The 23,559-nt window shown below is 35.0% G+C and overlaps 1 protein-coding gene across 2 annotated transcripts in view; it reads right to left on the reverse strand.

Moving 5' to 3' along the window:
* LOC143252593 (putative G-protein coupled receptor CG31760) overlaps positions 1-23,559 on the reverse strand; it is a 67,755-nt gene that overhangs the window by 15,956 nt on the left and 28,240 nt on the right. The window contains exons 2-6 of one of the 2 annotated variants that reach the window (XM_076504956.1): positions 17,437-17,618; positions 16,796-17,012; positions 14,701-15,073; positions 9,755-9,905; positions 2,390-2,532 (exon numbers count right to left, since the gene is read on the reverse strand). In XM_076504956.1, coding sequence (XP_076361071.1) covers positions 2,390-2,532; positions 9,755-9,905; positions 14,701-15,073; positions 16,796-17,012; positions 17,437-17,571 — 1,019 coding nt within the window. In that variant the 5' untranslated portion in view covers positions 17,572-17,618. The remainder of the gene's footprint in view (positions 1-2,389; positions 2,533-9,754; positions 9,906-14,700; positions 15,074-16,795; positions 17,013-17,436; positions 17,619-23,559) is intronic. The other variant, XM_076504957.1, reaches the window with a different exon arrangement.

The raw sequence follows: 23,559 nt of genomic DNA on the forward strand, positions 1-23,559 counted from the left end.
CCCTAATTTAGCAGTGTAAGACTAGAGGAAAGGCAGCTAGTCATCACCACCCACCACCAACTCTTGGGCTACTCTTTTACCAACGAATAGTGGGATTGACTGTCACATTATACGCCCCCACGACTGGGAGGGTAAACATGTTTAACGCGACGCGGGCGCTAACCCGCGACCCTCAGATTACGAGTCGCACGCCTTACGCGCTTGGCCATGCCAGGCCTTCTATTACAAATATTACATTTATTAATAAAGTAGAACACTACCTCAGAGTTTTGAATCATCACCATATATACTAAAGTAGTGTTCTACTTTATGTTTTATTACAAATATTACATTTATTAATAAAGTCTTATTCTAAAGTAAACTATGAATATATAATATAGTTTCGTCGAAATGTTTGTTTTAGAATTTTGTGCAAAGCTACGCAAAAAATATCTGCGTCCCTAATTTAGCAGTATAAGGCAGCTAATCATCACCACCCACCGCCAACTCTTGGACTTTTCTTTTACCAGAGAATAGTGGGATTGATCGAACATTATAACGCCCCTACGGCTAAAAGAGCGAGCATGTTTGGCGTGACGAGGATTCAATCCCGCGACCCTCAGATTACGAGTCGAGTGCCCTAACTACTTGCGAGAGTGAAATGTGTTTATGTGGATGAGACAAAAATGGGGTATTTGTTATTTAAGCAATAATAAGCGAGGGCCTACAGATTCAATCGCGTATCGGTGAAAGATATTTAAATATAAACCTTGCATTCAAATTCAGTTGATGCTGTAGTCAACCCAAAAATACTCGGAAGCTGAAATTTTCAGTTTGACACCTAACATCAGAAAAGTTTACCAGTTGCTGTCAGGTCTTCATCTACATAACGGCTTTGTAAGAAGTTAATCGAGTTATAAGTAAATCTTCGTACATTTTCGACGTAGTGTTTCAAAGTAATTTCACTGAAATCTTTTGTTAATAACGTATTGCTCGGCATGGATAGGTGGTTGAGGCGCTCAACTCGTAATCTGAGGGTTGCGGGTTCTAATCCCCGTCACACCAAACATTCTCGCCCTTTTAGCCGTGGGGGCGTTATAATGTGTCGGTTAATCCCCCTATGCGTTGGTAAAAAGAGTACCCCAAAAGTTAGCGGTGGGTGGTGATGACTAGCTGCTTTCCCCCAAGTCTTATACTGATAAATTAGGGATAGCTATCTCGTATAGCCCTCGTGTAGCTTGGCGCTAAGTTCAAAAAACTAAACCAACCAACGTATTGCAAAGAATTTACAAGTCACTCTTGAGTTTCTAATATAAATTAAAAATTAAGTTACAATTATTCTTAAGATATTTATTTTTAATGTATAATTTTAATGTTGATAAGTAATATTTCTTTAAAATATTAAAACACAATTAAGTCACGTAAATTAAACCCATTATGTCTGAAATATTCTGGTGTAATTTCAAACTTATTCTTAATGAAGTATGACCATTTGATTCCATATTTATTATTAATCACATATTCCGGTGTGAGTGTATATTTATTATTAATGACATATTCTGGTGTGATTCTATATTTATTATTAATGACATATTCTGGTGTGATTCTATATTTATTATTAATGACATATTATGGTTTTATTTTATATTTATCCTTGATGAGATATTATGACTTGATTCCATAGTTGTTGTTATTAATGACAAATTATGGTGTGATTTAATATTTGTCCTTAATTAAATATTACCAGTTGATCATTACTGCTTAAGGGTTAAAAACAATTATTAAACACAATAATATTATTTCTTCAATTAGATAAGTAATTTAAAATCATAAGAAGGGTATTTGTTTGTTTAGAATTAAACATAAAGCTATACAATGGGCTATCTGTGCTCAGCCCATCACGAGTATAAAATCCCGGTTTCCAGCGGTGTGGGTCCGCAGACAAACAGATGTACCACCAGAGGGCAGGGTATTAGTAAAACGTTATCAGTACAATTAAATATCCGTATAATCTTTAAATTATTTTACATATTTTAAATTGTTTCATTTTATAAACGATCAATAAACGTTTACAAAGGTACTATTCAAGTATAAGTTTCAACATTTTCAAGTTCAGACCAAAGTGAATTAATTCATTATATTCATAAAACGTAATAAAATATGATTCGTAAGTTGCAAAAAAAATTGACAAATATCCGGATTTCTTATAAAATTGTTATAAATTATATTTGGGTCAAGAAAAGTATTATTTACGGAATAAAAAGTAAAATGAAAGATTTTAGTGATATCAATTACGAAGAAGAGAGTTGATAAAGTAAGAATTTCTGTAAAAAATATCGACATTCAACTTTTATTATTAAAATCAAAATAAAAGATACTTTAAACTGTAATGAGAATAAAGCTGTGTTACCTAACTATAGCTTGTTTTGCCTTCCAAGCAGACTCCACTAAAGTTCCGTGAAATTCTGAGCTCTTCATAGGTGAATAAAAACCTTTTCTACAGTGGCACTTGTATGCTCCACTAACCCATCCTTGGTTTGGAGAAAATAGACACTGGAGATAAAATAAAATATCACATCATTAAAGCCATAGATACAAAAAATGCTATGAATAAAAGCCTTTTCTACAGTGGCATTTGTATGCTCCACTGACCCATCCTTGGTTTGGAGAAAACAGACACTGGAGATAAAATAAAATATCACATCATTAAAGCCATAGATACAAAAAATGTTATGAATAAAAGTCTTTATAATTTGTGGACTCAAAATTAAATATTGCAAAAATGTAACTTTCAGTTAACTGATTTTACATTAGACCTAAGTGATATAAGTATTTAGTTTCATTTGAATTTCATTATTGGTGATGAGTATTTTTATAAATATTGCTTTTAAAGTTTGTTTTAGAGAAGGATATTTAATGAGGCAAGTTTGTTTTGTTTTTTTAAATTTCTGCGCTAGCCGTCCATAATATAGCAGTGTAAGACGAGAGGGAAGGCAGCTAGTCATCACCACCCACCGTCAACTCTTGGGCTACTCTTTTACCAACGAATAGTGGGACTGACCGTCACATTATAACGCCCCCACGGCTCAAAAGGCAAGCATGTTTGGTGCGACGGGGACGCGAACCCCCGACCCTCAGATTACGAGTCGCACGCCTGAACCCACCTGGCCATGCCGGGCCATTTGGACAAGTAAAACGTTTCGCAATCAACGATTGAAACTCTATACCTGCATAAACGAAAAGTATTCCTCAAAACAAACTTAAAACCCTTATCTTATAAAAATATTATTAATTATCAGTGAAATTATTTGTGGAGAGGTTGAAACTATGTGTTATTTTAGGGTCAGTGCACGCATATGGTTTACTACAGCGGAGGCTTCTGTAGTTTTGGTGAATAATATAAAACAAACATGTTTAGCTAGCCTTGAGCTATAAATATGACTTATTATATGAACAGTTTTGTTAGGGTTTTACTACAATAAAGTTTATATTTTTGCTGAATTACATGATAAAACGCCTGTCTAATTCTCACAGACAGCTGAATAAACGGGAATCATTACCATTAGCCACGGTAGTATTTCATAATAGGGATCGCCCATTTGTTGTTGATTGTTATTTAATATTGTTATTATTAAACAATAATATTGTTTCTAAAGCAAAAATTACTGTAAATATTGTAATAAAGTCTGGTCAATATTGCTAAACCAAATGGTTCATAGTAAAGGTCACCCATTAGCTCTGCTTTATTATTATTTAATATCTACCCGCCAGCCTACAGCAAAACATCGCTGTGAGTGTTTTAATGAAACCTGGGAAATATTACTAAATGCATTATTGCGCATTGTACAGAGTAACAAATAACAGCGGCTGTATAACCGTTGACACCAATCCTTTTAACAAAGCCTGTGGTTTATATGTATCCTCATAATCTAATATACATGCATACATATATAGCTGTATTCAGGCCGTGGATGTAATTTGATGTTTATATGGCAGGAATGACACATGTACCCTAGCGATTATTAACTTATTGTTGCAATTGTATTAATGTCGTATATCATTTGTTTATATCCAGGGTTCATACCCTTTCGAACACGAAGCAGTAGATGGCGAAAATAAAACAGAAATTTTATATTTATAGTTTCTATTTAGAAAATATTTCGTTTCAGATAAAATATTTAGCAGCGACGACCCATCAGAGTTGAAGATCATCACAGTAGAAGAGGGTCGCAGAAGTGTCACGACCCAAACTCCATCAGAAGTGGAGTAAGAAAAGGTATATTAATAGTTAACACGTTTCTCGACCTTTTAAAGTGTTCAGAATGTGATCATCTTTAGCAAAGCCGTAACCAGTTTTACTGTGACCAGAGGAGAGAAGGAAGATAGAATATACATTACTACTAGATTATGACACATTGTCTTTTATATACATTTGTCGCCCTCCAGTGGCACAACAGTATGTCTGTGGTCTCACACCGCTAGAAATCAGGTTTCAGTACCCGTGGTTGGGCAGGAATGACACGTGTACCATAGCAATTATTAACTTATTCTTGCAATTTTATTAATGTCGCGTATCATTTGTTTATATCCACGGTTCCTATCCTTTCAGAAACGACGCTGCTGACAAGATCACAATTTTTAGTACTGCATTGCTGATTTCGGTCATGCTTCACATGCGTCTAAAGCGTTACACAAACGTTTAGACTGACTTCCACAATAGAAATGTTAATCTGTACTTTAACAGATTGTGTAGCTTTGTATTTAAATCTAAAGAAACAAAATATGTATGTGTCTACACAACTGGTAAATTCATATGGCTGTCTACATATACGGCTTTACAACTTAAAAAAATATACATACACCCTTGTGCAAATTAATTGAAACAAATGGTCATTTTACAATATATTCAGCATGGCAGCCGGTGTAGGCTCGCTGGACCTGCTGATTTCCTTTAATAGTCATTTTTTTTTTACATAGACGACGTCATTAGCTGTGTTTTGCAGTACGGTCGATCTATTTTTGGGATATATAACGAACTTTTGAGGAATATTACGTCATTCGAAATTGCGTTTGAAGGGCAAGGAGACCAGTCAAAAAAACAACTTCTTACCAACTCAATGAAGAAAAAACGATATCAATGGGGTCTGAAATACAAGAACTGGATGCAAGAACAATGGAGGAGATGTTATTCAGTGACGAGACTCATTTCTTCGTACAGAGTTAAAGAAGTCTGCATGTTCGCAGATCTCCAGGTGAGAAACTTCGAGAATCTCACATCAATCAGTTCGTAAAACATCTCTTGAAAAAGATGTTTTGGGGCTTTTTCAGCTACTATGGCGTCGGAAGCTTACATATCGTAGAAGGTATGATGCGAGGACCACAGTACGTCGAAGTTTTGCAGAGAAGAGTCGTTCCAGAATTGAAAAAGAGAATTCCAAATGGATCTGACATTTTTAGCAAGATCTGGCTCCGTGCCACACATCTAAACTTGTAAAAATTGTATGGCTCCAACGAGAATAAAGGTGCTGGACTGGCCTGGAAACTCTCTGGACTTAAATCATATTGAAAATCTTTGGGCGATTTGTAAAGAAAGACTTCGGGAAACAGACTGTACTACGAAAAATAAAGTAATTGAGGTGTCTTACCGCGATCCAAAAATTAGTAAAGATTGTAGTCAACTTGTGAACTCGATGCCAAAGCGGATTAATGATCTTCTGAAAAATAAAGCGGTCATATAATGTATTAATTTGTGAGTAATTTTTGGATTCTCAAAAATAAAACGCAACAAATTGAAAAAATCGTAATTTTCCGTCTTGTTTCAATTTATTTGCACAAGGGTGTATATAAAGCCTGAATGTACCTATATAAATATATATATACTAGCCAACATGCATTGTAATGAATGGATAAAACTCTTGGGATTGCAAAATCCAGTTTATTCAGCATTCCAGTATAGTTCAGTAGTCCATCCAATGCAGTCTTTATGAACTTCCTGTGTAGCTACAGGGTATAAATACATAACTATGCATTGTTTACAAGGGTAAACATAACGTTTGGTAAATTGATCACCATGCATCATTGTGACCATACATTCAGTACCATTATCAATGATAATATTGAACAGTAATGTCAGAAACAATAGCCATCCAACCAGTAAGAAGCCAGTGTCATACACCAGCTACGTACAAACTAAACTGTTTTAAATAGTATACTATTTTTACTATACAGATTTATGAAAAATATAAAGTAAACGAAAGAAACAAGACCGTTAAGAGTTGTTAATTTAAAAAGGGGGTAGTAGGGATTGTCAGATGTGTATATGTACATATATATAAACAGGATAAACAGCTTAAAATGAAAATGCAATTACAAATGGAGTAAAGAAGTAAGTTTAAGGTTTGAGACATAGCATTGACGTTATATCCTCAAGCTACAAATCCCTAATTTGATTATTTAAATATTACAGCTTTTAGACATAGACTCAAAATAGGAATCTTGAAATGTTGTCTTCATTTCTTTCTATGTCCATTATAAATGATCTATTCAGAGATGCGTGCACAACATATAACATTTAATTCCGCAGTACACATCTGAACAAATAAATATATTTTAAAACGTATATTCAGAAAACCACATAAAATGAAATAGTTCGTTCACTTTGATTATTCTTAATCGCGAAGCTACACAATAGATTATCTATGTCCTGCTCACTGCGAGTATCGAAACCCGATTTTTAACGATATAAGCACTAAAACTAACAAATAGGCCACCAGAGGAGCAATGATTGGTTTGTTTTGAATTTTCGCGCAAAGCTACACGAGGGCTAGCTGCGTTAGCCGTCCCTAATTTAACAGTGTAAGACTAGAGGGAAGGCAGCTAGCCATCACCACCCACCGCCAACTCTTGGGCTACTCTTTTACCAACGAATAGTGGGATTCACCGTAACATTATAACACCCCCACGCCTGAAAGGGCGAACATGTTTGGTGCGACGAGAATTCAAACCTGCGACCCTCGGATTACGAGTCGAGTGCCTTAACCACCTGGACATGCCGGGCCAGGAACAAAGAAATCTTTAACCTAAGCTTTTCCAAGAAGGATTGAACGTTCACTGAAACCTGATTCATCGTGGGTTAGCTAGAGTCTGATGTTTTTCTAAGTTATTCTAATTCTTGCAGCAAAAATACACTTTCACAACCATCTTATTCAGGATCACAGCTGTCACGCTTTCTAAATAACATCATTTAAGTGATAACGACGAATGCATGTATACCAAAATATCTTTACCACAGAAATATCGGTTTTGGGCTCTAGTTTGACTCAGTAAGTTTCTTCTTATACATTTTCATCTCGTGTATCTTTTAAACATCTATGAAATTTCTTAAGTTTTTTCTTTCAAAAATGTGTGGAAAAATCTACAATATTTGTTTGGCGTTTTCTAATAAAGTACTGTCTGTCATCTCATGTTATGCCCGAAAAAAACTATGAATTATTTACTCTATTGGCATTGTCTGTCTGGTACACCCTTGTGCAAAATAATTGAAACAAGACGGAAAATTACAATTTTTTCAATTTTTTGCGTTTTATTTTTGAGAATCCAAAAATTATCACAAATTAATACATGATAATCACCGCTTTATTTTTCATAAAATCATTAATCCGCTTTGGCATCGAGTCCACGAGTTGACTGCAATCTTTACTAATTTTTGGATCGCCGTACCACACCTTAATTATGGCCTCAATTAGCTTATTTTTCGTAGTGTAGTGTATTCCCCGAAGTCTTTCTTTACAAATTGCCCAAAGATTTTCAATAGGATTTAAGTCCGGAGAGTTTCCAGGCCAGTCCAGCACCTTTATTCGCATTGTAGTCATAAACTTCTTCATAAGTTTCAATGTGTGGCACGGAGCCAGATCTTGCTAAAAAATGTCAGATCCATCAGGAAATCTCTTTTTCAATTCTGGAACGACTCTTCTCTGCAAAACTTCGATGTACTGTGGTCCTCGCATCATACCTTCTACGATATGTAAGCCTCCGACGCCATAGTAGCTGAAAAAGCCCCAAAACATCTTCTTCAAGAGATGTTTTACGAACTGATTGATGTGAGATTCTCGAAATTTCTCACCTGGAGATCTGCGAACATGCAGACTTCTTTAACTCTGTACGAAGAAATGAGTCTCGTCACTGAATAACACCTTCCTCCATTGTTCTTGCGTCCAGTTCTTGTATTTCAGACCCCATTGATATCGTTTTTTCTTCATTGAGTTGGTAAGAAGTTGTTTTTTGACTGGTCTCCTTGCCCTTCTAACGCAATTTCGAATGACGTAATATTCCTCAAAAGTTCTTCATATATCCCAAAAATAGATCGACCGTACTGTAAAACACAGCTAATGACGCAGTCTGTGTGAAAAAATGACGATTAAAGGAAATCAGCGGGTTCAGCGAGCCTACACCAGCCGCCACGCTGAAAATATTGTAAAATGTCCATTTGTTTCATATAATTTGCACAAGGGTGTAGATCTCACGCAAAGCTACAAGAGGGTTATCCGCGCTAACCGGCCCTAATTTTGATGTGATAAATTAGAGGGAAAGCAACAACTAGTATACAACGACTGACAACTGTAGAGTTAATTTTGTGATACTGAATAGTGGGTTTAATTGTCACTCTTATAACGACCCAGGGCTCCGAAGTGCCGAATCGTCTGTTAACTTAAACCATAACTTGCTGTTTTCTGTTATTCTTTACGACTGCCTTGTGTTTAACAAAATGAAATGAATCTTGGTTTTACTTCACTAAGTTGCATTCACTTATTTCTTGTAACACGTTACAAATTTTCCCCAGTCCAACATCGTCGTAACATAAAGAAAGAATTAAAACCCAAGCCTAAGTGAATTATTCGTTCTAATTAAAACCCAAGCCTAAGTGAATTATTCGTTCTAATGATGCTATACATTTTTTGAACTTCTGTTTGATAAAAAAATGGCGTTATGTTTGCTAAAATTGAAGGTATGACACAAGAAATGCTGAGTTTATCTAGGAATGTCTAGGCTATTGTCTCATCATCTCCGATATACAGCAAACTATTTGATAATATTGAAACTGTTTAATAAAAATTAATTCAATAGTTAGGGAATATAAACCTAAAATATAATTAGAAACATCGCAATACAGGATATAGGTAAAGATAATTTAACCAAAACTACAAAGTCTGCCTTTTTCCGAGGCTCAGCCAAGTGGTTAAGGCACTCGACTCGTAATCCGAGGGCCGCGGGTTCGAATCCCCATCACACCAAACATGCTCGCCCCTTCAGCCATGGGAGTATTATAAAGTGACGATCAATCCCACTATTCCTTGGTAAAAGAGTAGCCCAAGAGTTGGCGGTGGGTGGTGATAACTAGCTGCCTTTCTTCTAGTCTTAGATTGCTAAATTAGGAACGGCTAGCGCAGATAGCCTTCGAGCAGCTTTGCGCGAAATTCAAAATAACCAAATAACCATTATTGATGTGAATACATTGTTAATATAGGTCAAGGCGTCGATATACAGCATTTGTACACTGTAAACAAATACATTAACGTGAATGTGTAATACCGTATTTTATATCATATCAATATTTGACATTAATATATTAATGTAGTGCTTTAATACGTTATCTTTAACCATTAGGTTTAAAATGCCTGTTTTAGTAATCTGGTAAATATTTTTAACTTAAATAACAATAATAATTCTAGGTTCAATGTTTATTGAATGCTCGTGAGATAAAAAAGAAAAATCTCACCTCGCTACTTTTGTTATGACATTTATGAGTTCCCAGAAACGATTTCATCTGCCAATAGGTGACACTGAAGTTGTTTAGCGGCCAAGGGTCATCGCACTGGTTCAAGTCCATTTTTGTGACGTCGACATCAACACTCAGAACTCCGATCAAACTTGATAATATTTATAAATAACGATTTGAACAGTAAAACATAAATAGGGAATTATATATTAATAGTTTCGATGATTCGTGGTAATACAGCTCAATGAATAAGTCTATTTGACTAGATATTTAAAGACATTAAAAGTTATTGTTTTTTCCTTATTCTTTCTAAATATCCACTAAAGAAAACAAAATTGCGTAAATCACATTCTTTCTTGTAATTTAGTAAGCCAGCTATGAAAAGCTATGAATTTTGTAAATAAACATTAGTAAACAACTTTAATTTTCCAATATATCTGCGTTTCCAGATTTTAAATTCAAACGGGCAAGTTTATGTCTCAGTCCACTCTCCACTCTGTTGCTCAGCGGTATGTCAACGAATTTACCATGTAAACATCGGGTTTCAGTACTCGTGATAGGTACAGCACAGATGGCTCATTGTGTAGTTTTGTGCTAAAGTACAAACAAACTATATCAAGCACTTCTTTCGAACAAATACTATTTTAATTAAATGTCTGAAAATAGTTGGACCCACAAAACACTAACACAAAATCCTATTACTTTAGTGTAGCAGCTTTAACGAATAAAACACAGTTCAAATTATTTTTCATTCATAAAAAATTGTTAAACTTAGATTCTGATGTAGGTATCTTTTAAGTTTGTACATCCAAGATACGATTTGGTTTGAATTTCTCGAAAAGCTACACGAGGAATATCTGCACTAGCCGTCCCTAATTTAGGATTGATAGACTTAACTGGAGGCAGTTAATAAATAGCACCCAGCACTTGAGCTACTCTTTTACCAACAAATACTGAGACTGATTGTCATATTATATCGCCCCATAGTTGAAATAGAGAGCATATTCAATGAAAGGTTTCGAACTCGCGGCCCTAAATTACGAGTCGAGCGCCCTAACCACTAAGCTATGCCAGAACCAAAAGTAGGGGGCTCAGCATGGCCAGATGATTAAGGCACTCGACTCGTAACCCGAGGGCCGCGGGTTCGAATCCCCGTCACACCAAACATGCTCGCCCCTTCAGCCATGGGGGTATTATAATGTGACGGTCAATCCCACTATTCGTTGGTAAAAGAGTAGCCCAAAAATTGTAGGTGGGTGGTGATAGCTAGCTGCCTTCCCTCTAGTCCTATACTGCTAAATTAGGGACGGCTAATGCAGATAGCCCTCGTGTGGCTTTGCGCGAAATTAAAAAAAAAACTCAAAATGTATATGTAAAAGCGGCTGGTATGGGTCAAAACAATTCTATTATCGAGGAGCGAACAACGTTTCGACCTTCTTCAGTCATCGTCAGTTTCACAAAGAAAGAAGCGGTAACTGACGGATAGCTGACCACATGTTTGAAGGCGGTTGTGAAACTGAGTGTAGGAATGTAGAGGGCGTGCTTAGATGTTTGATTATATTTATTAATATAGGTATAAAGGTGCTCCTGTGTATTGGTTTATTTTGGGATTGAGTTGTTGTATAGGTAAGGCTTCTTTAATTTTGCGTTTGTTTATGTTTGTTTCTTTATTTAGTATTTGAGTGTTTTCTATGGTTATGTTGTGTTTATTTGATTTGCAGTGTTCGAAAACTTGTGAAGGTGACTTTTTGTGTTCTTTAAATCTGGTTTCCATTTTTCTACTTGTTTCTCCAATATAGAAATCGTGGCAGTTATCACATTGTACTTTATAAATAATGTTGGTGTGGTGTTTGTCAGTGTAGTTTTTACATAGTATAGACCTTAGTTTTGTGCCTGGTTTTTGAATAAATTTGGTTTTAACTGGAATGTCATACTTTGTCACTAGTTTTTGCCAAATGTTGGTTATTTTTCTGCTGATGTCGGGAATATATGGTAACCAGCAGTATATGGTTTCGTGATTTTTTTATTCGTGAGATATATTTACTTTTGTTGGTTGATTTTGCTTTCTGTCTTGGTGTGTGCGTATAATGTTTTCTACGGTTTGTGGAGGAAACTTATTGATGTTGATGAAGTATTGTTTTATTTTGTCTAATTCGTCGTTAATTTTATCTGGTGAGCATAATTTTATGGCTGTGTTTATTGGCTTCTTAGTATGTTGAGTTTTTGTTTTGTTTCATGTGCTGAGTCCCAAGGAATGTATAGTTCAGTATGGGTGATTTTTCGGTGGATTTCTGTTTTAAATTGTGTATCAGTTCCTGTAATTGTGAGGTTAAGAAATGATATTTGATTGCTTTCTTCCTGTTCACATGTGAAGTTAATGTTGGGATGTATAGAGTTAATGTGATTGAAAACATTAAGTGTGTGTTCTGTAGATGTAAATCCCACAACCGTGTCGTCAACATATCTGTACCAGTATAGTGGTGGATGTAATGCTGTGTTAATTGCTCGTTTTTCAACTTGTGTTTTCTCTACCCATACCAGCTGTTTATACATACATATTTTTCTCTATAAGGGAGTTTTCTCGTCATCATGGAAACCCCAAAATGGAAAATCGAGAATTACGCCTCAAGTAATTTCATTTTCAGAAACATAATTTGGGTGCAATTTTAGTTTATCTCTTAGATTTGTAGCCTCAAAATTGGGAATTATCTTCGGGTAATTTGAATTTCAGATTTGTATTTTGGGTCTACTAAACACAAAGGTTTCTAAGTTGGCATTTTGGTGCAACCGCAGAAGTGAAGTAAAACGTTGGTTTAATCTTTACAATTTATCTAACGCTGAAAATACGTAATGTCTTTTTTTTACAAATTTTATTGTGCGATGTTAAAAGTCTTCAATAAACGGGCAGCTTTTGTTTGTTTGTTTGTTTTTTAATGTTTACGCAAAGCTACTCAAGAGACATCTCTTCCAGTTGTCCCTAAATTTGAACTAATAAACTAGAGGGAATGCAGCTAGTCAACAGTATCCACCGCCAACTTTTCGGCCACTGTTCTCTATCTAATAGTGAGAGATAACCATCATCTTTATAACCCTTCGATGGACACAAAGTGCAGGGTGTGCCTTTTATTTGTTTTGTGGTAATGAGACGTGAGCATCGGACCCACAGATCCCTACGTTTGACCAAAAATCTCAGTTACAGCATTTCACAAAAAAGGTATTTGATAGTGATAATTTGAGCTTTAGAGCTTCTATGTTGGCAGGTTTTATTGTTTTAACAACTTTCATCTAACATTTTAGTTTTTAGTCCTATCTCTTATAACGCATCCAAGGCACATCAACTTGTTGGCCATGCTAGTCTCATTTCCTGTGAAACATGGAATATTTAGATAAGCCTATTATTAGCACATGTGTATATATATAACGTAAAAATAATATAAGTTGACGTTTTGATTGATCTAATCTCTACAAACAACATTTTTCAGGAGAGAAAAAATACAAATTTAAAGAAATGCGATAAAAAATGTCAACGTCCGTCTCATGAGCCATACTGCACCATAGACGACCAAACATCACTTGAATACTTATCTAACTATGACAACAGAATCCCGTGTGTACTTACAGTAATTGTATTTAATGACCACCACTGATGTAGGACATTTATCAACCATCGAGAAAGTCACTAACTGGTGTCTGAATGTATGAAAGGCTGTAGCTATTAGCATAGATTTGATCTTAAGCGCATTTTACCTTATTATGCTTTTAAATATACAAAGAAAATGCCAATATCTTAAAAAAACAAAAAACAAACAAACGTACATTTAAACGGACGAAGAGTGATGTGTGCTGGACCGATGATCTACGTACTGTAAGCACGTGAGGGCAAGTTGTAAACGAGCCGAGTCCAAATAAAGAAAAGCAATAACACAATAAATTGTGAACGAATGGCTGGTATGGGTGTTAACACTTTTGTAAACTCTCTTTGTTAACCTAAGCATATCAAAACATTATTCTGTACTTTATTCTAATTAAAGTTTCAATATCCATACCAGACGTCTTTAGAATACATTTTTACTTCCAGTGGGTTTCTTGTCATCATGAACGTCTGGTGTGTGCATGAGTGATGTAACTAGTTATTTCACTCGCGGGAGGGCGCAGAAAATTTTAAAGGAACAATAAATTAAAAAGCTGAAATTGATCTAAATTTGTAATAAAATGGTCATTAAAACAAACAAAGGCAATGTAATAATGTTTGTAAAAGTTTTATCTTTGTTATTAAAGTATATAAAATGAGTTTATTTTATATAAAAGCTGGAAAGCAAGATGTGATCAATATGCTTAGGCGAGCCCCCTTAGTTACGCCTCTGGTTTGGATACGACTAGGAATAGCACTAGCGGGACGAATGGAAATAAGGGGCCTCTGGTTCGAGCGGAAATTACACCAAAAATGTACATGTACATCCAATGTTAAGCAGCAGGTAATAGATTTAATATTCCTGTCTACGTTAGTTGAATCATTTCATAAACTGATAAGTGTCATACAACGTTTAAAATATTACCACATTCAAAATACTCACTTGACCTCACAATAATAAAACTCTAAAACTGTTCCTCGAAATCAACTGGATGTCCTGGATCCCACCAAGCATTTATGGAAATTTTACGAGTGTAGGACTTACCTGACGAATATTTTTTCAACTTACCGAGTAGCTACGCACATTAAAATATTCCCTTTTCTCAGTTCATCAACAGACCTTATAAAAGATTCCGCAAAGGCTTCCTATTATCTTATTATCTAACATAACTTTGACAATAAATTTAAAAGTCTGAAAACACTTTTTTTTCGAACTGAACAAAACTACGGCTGAACTTGTCCTTTTGGTCAATTTGAAATCCAAAAACTTTATATCGTGTAAAAAGATACTTTTTTCTTGCTCTAAAACTCATACCTTTTCATAATTTTATTTGGTCTTGAATACATTAATACTGTATAGGACAGCAACCATCTTCTTCCATCGCACGTAAAATACGGTTTAGTCCACTGCCCCATTACGTAATCGTTGTCTCCATTCATCTTGTGTTCGGCTTTTGTGTCGCCTTGAACGGTGCTTATTATTTCGTCCAACCAAGGACTGTCTTCCACCATCGAATAATCATGACGTTCGACCACCTCTGGAGCAACTTCACTAGCGTTATAATTTTTTCTGATCTGAACGTAGTATAAAGGTTTCCATATTGTACCATTCCCAATCCACACAATTCGAGTAGCAAAAATCACATCGTCAGATTGAAAAAGTTCCCTCACGAAAGTGTTAAGTACCCCTGTTTGAAAGATAGAATTTTCATCAAAATATACCTTGATCTAACAAATTAATTACATTTTATTAACCGTAAACGCCATGTAGTTGAAATAAATTTAAAAAAAACAAAACTTTAATAACCTGTATATGTTGTGGACTATAAAATATAGTAACTAAAATATCATAAAACAAAATAAACCGTTATGAAAAAAATATCGTTTCATTCTCTTTGTAGAGTGTATCGTTTTGTGAATAAAACGTATAGTCGTGTTAAGTCGGTAATAATTAATAAATTCAATGCTGTAAAAAACAACCCGATGGTAACTAATAAATAAAATCGTTTAAAGAACAACCATTGTAATTAATAAATAAAAGTTTGTAAATAACAATCTCGAGACAACTGACTGATACAATACTCGAAAGAACGACCCAGTTGTAAATCATAAGTAAGTGGTACGGATTAGACCTATGGGAGATAGAGCTTTGGGTTTCAGAACCGGTGAGCGAAGTTCTAATACATATTGTAACACATTCTTACGCTGATGATATGAAATAAGAATGGAAGTGAATCCTTTGGCACAGATGGTAGATGGTAAAATGTTGATGACTGGATGCCTTACATGTGATCTGTGTGCGATGACAAATAACCTTAATTATAAGTTTGTCTTAAATACAAGATAAAAATACACCAGTAATGTCTTGTAAAGAACGGCCTGGCTGCTATTAACTAGCAAATGACCGGATGTCAATTAATAATTACACTCTTGTAAAGAACGATCTGAGAAACAACTATCTAAAGAATTAACGATCTGCTTGCAATTCATAAAAAAACATTTTTGAATGAATAATCAAGAAAATTTCTAAATAACATCGTGTAAGAAAAACACGTTTGGGCCCAGTGTATTACCCACTTAGTACCTGTTTATCTACAAGTTCGGTTTGTATTTCGCGCAAAGCTACCCGAGAGCTATCTGCGCTAGCCGTCCCTAATTTAGCAGTGTAAGACTAGACTCACTAGAGGGATGGCGGCTAGTCATCACCACCCACCGCCAACTCTTGGGCTACTCTCTTACCAACGAATAGTTAGACTGACTCTCAAATTATAAGGCCCTCAGGGCTGAAAGGGCGAGTATATTTGGTGTGATCGGGATTCGAACCTGCGATCCTCGGATTTCGAGTCGAGTGCCTTAACCACCTGGCTATGTCGGGCCTAAGTCTTGACTCACCACCTTGATCAATTATTCATCTTTTAGTGTTTTATTCTGAATGATTAGTTTACATCAACCACATAAGGATTACTTTATCGTGTAATATCTACATATCACTCATTACCTTTTCTCTATGCAATACGTTTACCTATTTATTTACGTCAAAACTATTAAAACTACCTGCCGTCGTTCATAATTTTGAGCTACTGGCCAGAGGAAATACAGAGTGTCAGCAGCACACTGTCTTCTACACTGTAAGACTGACTGTCTTTCTCATAACGCGTTCACAGCTTAAAATGACCGATATATTTTATGATATCGCAGAGACTGAAATCCAGCTCGCAAGATAAGAAATCTAAAGCTCTACCACACAGCTTCACATATGATGTCATACCCTATTGTTTTTTTAATATGAGATGATTAAGACTTTTATAAAGAGATTTTTCTTAATAATATGAAGGTAAGATCTTATTTTTTGAACAATATTTTAATTTTCAAACTGTTTTCAGATTGTTAGTACATTATAATTATTTTACCTTTATCTTCTTCTGGATAATATCCCACCAAAATTTTCGTAACTAGGTCCACCTTCTGTCGGACAACACCAAACAATTCTGTCGGCAACTTCACTGAAAAATGACGATAGAACGTTTTCTTCTTACAGAAAGATGGTTTGGTTACTTCATTTATTTTCTGTAACAGTATATCCAGGTGACTTGCGTTTTCTCCAGTACTTTGTGTTTCTTCCGTCCTCTGAAATTCATACATTTAAAGCATTTTGTGTTTTTGTTTTGTTTTTGAATTTCGCGCAAAGCTACATAAGGGCTATCTGCGCTAGCCGTCACTAATTTAGCTGTATAAGACTAGAGGAAATGCAGCTAGTCATCTTAACCCACCGCCAACTCTTGGATTATTTTTCTACCAACGAATAGTGGGATTGACCGTAACATTATAACACCCCTACGACTGAAAGGACGAGCATGTTTGGTGTAACAAGGATTCGAACCCGCGACCTTCAGATTACAAGTCGAGTGCCTTAACCACCTGGCCAATCCGGGCCTTTCTGATATTAAACAATACATTTTTATGGTATTAATTTTTGTCTCTGTATTAGTTTGTAACTATTCTAGAGGAAACATATAAAACAATAAACATATTTTGCCAGATATTTATTTACCTTCCTTCGAACTTGCTTGTGTTTAGACTCGAAGCAACCTTCGGCCACAAGTGGAATCATTGTTGTCCATAACATAACCACAAGGATCACAGCTGCAGCAGCCGATTTCGGGCGGGAAAATGTGTTCGTTTTCATGACGTTATGAATACTTCTCTCCCAGTACGTAAGGAACTGTTCTCTAGCTTCAATAAAAAGTTTAAAATGAATGTTTCCAATTTTTAATTTTGTAGTAAATTTCATTATCCTTAATGTTTTTCTAAGCTAATAATAGCTAATACGAATAGAAGTTTAAAAACATGATAAATAGTAGATTTATTTGCAACTGTAAATATTTATTTTTATGCAAAACATTTAGTATATTATATACCACTGAAACTGTTTATACAATGTAAACAGAACTCAAGGTATTTGAAATATTCAAGTTCCTTATACACTGCTAAGAGAACTCAATATGGTCAGGATATTCAATAAGTTTTAACGTTGCTATGGAAACGCAATATAACTAAGACATTCATACTGTTCTTACGAATTAAAAATTAAAGCTATTTACTCGTTACTAAAAGAATTTGACACTTCAGCTGTTCACATGTTGCTAAAAGCCCTCAGTATAATAAATGTATTCAGGATGTTTACTCATTCCTAAGAAACTGAATATTATAAGTAAGACATCCAAGTTGTTTGAACGTTGCTAAGGGAACTCAATAAAATTACGATACTTTTGTCAGTTCAGATAATTTTTGTTTGGTTTGGTTTGTTTTAAATTTTGCGCAAAGCTACACGAAGGCTACCTGCGCTAGCTGTCCCTAATTTAGAAGTGTAAGACTGGAGAGAAGGCAGACAGTCATCACCACCCACCGTCAACTCTTGGGCTACTCTTTTACTAACGAATAGTTGGATTGGCCGCACGTTATAACGCTCCCACAGCTGAAAGGGGAGCGTGTTTAGTGTGACGGACCTAATTTTTGTACTCGTGATAAGTTTAAAATACACTGTATCTCTGTGTTTAAGATTCTAACGGTAAAATACTAACTCAAGGAAAATTAATTCACTGTATTTTTGAAGCTCAGTACCATCAAGATATCTGGTATATATTATCTACATCTGCTACTTCTATATCAGTGATTGCTAAGAAACTCATCCTAGAATGTTGGCAGTTGATGTGTTCATAATAAGAAAGATAACAATAGTTAAGATACACAACATTGTTTGTTACAACAGAAGAAAACGTTTCGGAATTCTACAGGTTCTATCTTCAGTATCTGAAGCAAAATAAAAGAATTACATCACCCTTAACTAACTAACTAAAATACATTGCTGCATTAATGATAATTTAATTAAAACTAAAACACGTGAAAATACAGGAGTAACGAACAAAAACACTATACGTATCAAAAATTGTACAATTTAAAAGACGGCTGCACGTTATTTAGTCAGTAATTCTAGATCACTGTTGACTTTACAGAGGATATTGAAATTAAATGAATTAATTTTTGAGCCATGTTTCTTCACTATTCTGGCGTGTGAGGAAAGCACATAAGTTACTCAATTTGTGTGTGTGTGTGTGTGTGTGGAAATTCTCAATTTGTTCATTGGCTAGTAGATTGCATTTAATTTTGCCAATAGGGAAGGCCTTACAGACTCCACATGTGTAAAGACTTTTAAGCCAAGAACAAAGATAAATTGGGAGAAGGTCTTTAAAAGATGAAGAAACCATGTATGTGTTATTTGTGTTTAGAAAGTAATCTTAGATCATCTTGGGGTAATTCGACTTTTTAAAGTTAAGCTTTGTTTATCGATGTATGGAAGACAAGAGTGATATAGAAAGCTTGGGTGCAGTTGGCAAATGCGTGGATTTGTGAGTTTCTTAGTTTGAAACGTATTAGTGATCGTTTTGCATTAAATTTTATGGATAATCGTTGCGCTTTATAGTATCCTGTATGTGGTACGTGGAACACAGGTTATAAGCTCTGTTTATCATGTATGTTATCGTTTATTTTCAATGTGAACATGGTAACGCTGTCACACTGTGTTAGGTGTCCACTAAAGATGGGAGTCTTTGGAATTCCAAAACGTTATCTGTGTCCCTTCAGGTCAAAAATCATGTCGTTCATCTTAAGTATTGTTAGGTTAGGGTATTTCGATCAGTCTGTAGTAACTATATTCATTAAACTTATTGCTTTGTTTGTCAATTTATTTCTCTAAGCAACGTTTCCAAACTACTTAAGTCTCCAAATGTCCTCTTTTTCTTTTCTTTTTTCGGAATATATTTATTCAAGTTATTTTTCTCTAAAGTATTCATCGTCTTTTAATTCCCCAAAGTAAATTTTAATTAAGAAAAACATTATAACTGAAGCAGAACAAGGCTATATTAGTTCCTTTTAATATCCCCCCCCCCGAACGTTAATGACAAATTATCTTTTGAATCAGAGAGAACAATTTGCAACAATAATCACTTTAATGGTTTTAGAATTTCCTATCAACGATTATGCCCTCTCTACACGAACTCGGTAACTAAAATGGCTAAAGGAAAATATTATTTTACAATAACTAATTAGTGTATCAATACATGGTAACAACTTATTTTCTTCATGTTACGTTTTGTATGCAGTCATAAAATTATTATATAGTTTCCTGGGATGTATTATAAAGATAAATAAAAAACTAACAAATATGTTTTAGTTATGAGATTAGATTAAATATGTTTCTTTATAAAACATGCATTCAATACCTTTCTGCTGCATTTAAACTTACCTGATGGACAATAACCTGAAATAGTCGTAAATCCTATAAAGGAACAGTAACTTACAACAGTCGTAAGATATATAAAGGGACTAACTTGCAATAGTCGTAAGTCCTATAAAGAGACAGTAACTTGCAATAGTTTAAGTCCTATAAAGAGACAGTAACTTGCAATAGTTGTAAATCCTATAAAGAGACAGTAACTTGCAACAGTAAGTCCTATAAAGGAACAGTTACTTGGAATGTTCGTGACGAATAAGGAAACAGAACAATCAGTACGAAAAATATTTTTCTAGGACATATAATAAGCTTGGCCCGGCATGGCCAGGTGGGTTAAGGTGTTTGACTCGTAATCCGAGGGTTGCAGGTTCGAATTCCCGTCGCACCGAACATGCTGGCCCTTTTAGCCGTGGGGGTGTTATAGTGTGACGGTCAATTCCACTATTCATTGGTAAAAAGTTGGCGGTGGGTGGTGATGACTAGCTGCCTTCTTACACTGCTAAATTATGGACGGCTAGCGCAGATAGCCCTCGAGTAGCTTTGCGCGAAATTCAAAAAATAAACAAACTAATAAGCTTTCTTCTGCGAGCATGGAAATGAAGACTGATAGAAAAAAATCATGGTTAGTCCAGAAACTATAAACTGTTTTATGCTACCACGATAAGGAGAGTGCGTGTCTTCGATGTTCACAGTTGGAAGACAAGAAGTAGATCGCATCTTCCTTCTTAAACCCCAACAGTCACAAGATGCTGCATATATCACGCTTAAATATACAAGGATAGCTACTGGAGATATTAAGGGTTAAACTGCTAGTTGTATATATATATATATATTTGTCCTTCAACTACTTCATCAAGTCTATTCAACAGTTCCTTGCTGGCACACCGGTAAGTCTACGAACTCACAAAGTTAAATTACAAGGTTCGATTCCTGCATCAGATAACCCAATGTGGTTTTGCCCTAACAAACAAAAACCTATTTCCTCCAAGCAGAGTGTTGGTAAGCTTACTAACTTACAATGCTAAAATTTGAACTTCGATTCCTCACAATGGACGCACAGCAGATAGCTGTGATAAAGCCTAATATAGCTTTATTTTAAAACAAACTGCTCTTACCTTATGTTCCGAAACTTAGTGTCTTAAACCAAATGGTAAAAATGAAGAAATAATACAGTTGTTATACAGATAAATAAATACTATTCATTCCTTTCGTGGTAATAACGCCTTTATTCACTCAAACTTCGTGTGAATGTGGCTATTATTAAGTAATATTAAGTCATTCATTACATTAAACAGTATATGGGCTTCTAAATCATCAACCAGGTTCAACACCCACCTTATCCTTTGTTATTAAGAAGCCAAGATAAGCCAATCATACTACAGCTGACATAGTAGAGAATGTACAGAGTAAAATCACGAGTAGAACCACGGACCTGTACATACGCAGTCTGTAAATCTGATAACTTGGCTACACCTTGTTTAAGTGTCTATTTTCTTAAGAAAAAAGTTTAAATGTAATATTCAAAAAAGGAATTGTTATTTGCATCAAAAATTACTTTACTGGGTACTTATACCATATTAAGTGACGTATTTTAAGCTTTGGTTCAAAAAGAAATTGATACTTAATGCAGACCTAGAAACATGACGCAAACTGTAAAAATGTATTAATTAAAAATGTTGAAATAACAAAGACAAAAATACACAAATAGCTAAAACTAAGGCAACGTTAAAACTAAAAGACCTAGATGAACTGCTAGAAGATAAATAACCAAATTAACATTAAGAAATCAACTAAAGATGGACAAGAAACATGAGTAGTTAGTGGTTTGATTTGTTTTGAATTTCGCACAAAGCTACACGAGGGCTATCTGCGCTACCTGTCCCTAATTTAGCAGTGTAAGACTAGGGGAAGGCAGCTAGTCATCACCACCCACCGCCAACTCTTGGGCTACTCTTTTACCAACGAATAGTGGGATTGACCGTTACATTATAACGCCCCCACGAGGGAAATTACATAAAAGAAGAGTTTCCAATAAAAATAGTACCCTGGTGGTCTACAAATTTGCAACACTAAAATCAGGGATTCGATTCCTCTCGGTAAACTCAGCAGATAGCCTAATGTGGCTTTGCTATAAGAAAAACACACACGCAATAAATAAATAAATGTAATAAAATATACAACATTACAGAACTTCAACTGGATTTTCATGAAATGATTAAATTAACCTTATATTATTTCATTTCGAAACTTTTAACAAGTACGCACGTATTAAGGATAATCGTGATTCTAAAGTGTCTTACACTACACTGTGATAAAATGTAGTTTAAGCATTTTCTGTTTGTTTGTGTTTTTTTGTTTACTTTCTCCAGGGGATGGGTTTTAAAACATATTTACGGCAGAAAAACTTTAGACTGTACGTTTATGAAAAAAAAAGTCGGTTATAATCTATTCTAGTGATTAAATATTAAAGAGACTTTTGTTATGTGTGTGTGAAATACGTTCTTCTATTTTTATTAACTCTGGTATGAATTTTGTTTGCTTGCTCTTAAGCAATGAACCGCATGATAGGATATCTGTAGTATGATGGCCGACAAGTGTATCGAAAGCCCGCTTTTAAACTCGTGAGTCATTTGTCTTATCGCTGAACCAGTCGGTGAGGTAAAGGGGTAACTCTGGCAAAAACTTAAAGTAGTTACATAATCGATAATAGGTATACATTAGAAAGACATTTAAAACCCCGGCTGGCTTTACAAATTCATAATACTTCTTTTCTTTATGTGAAACCTTGGTTTCTTAAGTCTTAGAGTTATCTACTTTCAATGTTTTGCTAAGTGGGCGTGACGTTATGCATACTTTAAGTTGGAAGGTTGTCTACTTTTACTGATACGATAAGTGGGTGTTACGTTAAATATATCTTAAGTTTGAGGATTGTCTATTTTTACTGGTAAGTGGGTGGGTGTCACGTTAAATATACCTTAAGATTGAGGATTGTCTATTTTTACTGGTAAGTGGGTGGGTGTCACGTTAAATATACCTTAAGTTTGAGGGTTGTCTATTTTTACTGGTACGTGGGTGGGTGCCACGTTAAATATACCTTAGGTTTGAGAGTTGTCTGTATTTACTCGTATAATAAATAGGTGTCACGTTAAATATACCTTAAGTTTGAGGATTGTCTACTTTTACTGATTCTATAAGTGGGTGTCACGATAATTATTTGTTGGGTTTTCGATTTGTCTTTTTTTTTAGTGTTTCGTTAAGTAGGTTTCACGTTAAGTATCTTTTAATTTTTATTGTTGCCCACTCTCAGTGGCATGCTAAGTACTTGTCACGTGAGATACCTCATTGGCATAATAAATAATTCAGTAGCTTAATAATGCCATGACA

The sequence above is a fragment of the Tachypleus tridentatus genome, chromosome 6 (genome assembly GCF_004210375.1).
Source record: "Tachypleus tridentatus isolate NWPU-2018 chromosome 6, ASM421037v1, whole genome shotgun sequence".
Taxonomy (NCBI): domain Eukaryota; kingdom Metazoa; phylum Arthropoda; class Merostomata; order Xiphosura; family Limulidae; genus Tachypleus; species Tachypleus tridentatus.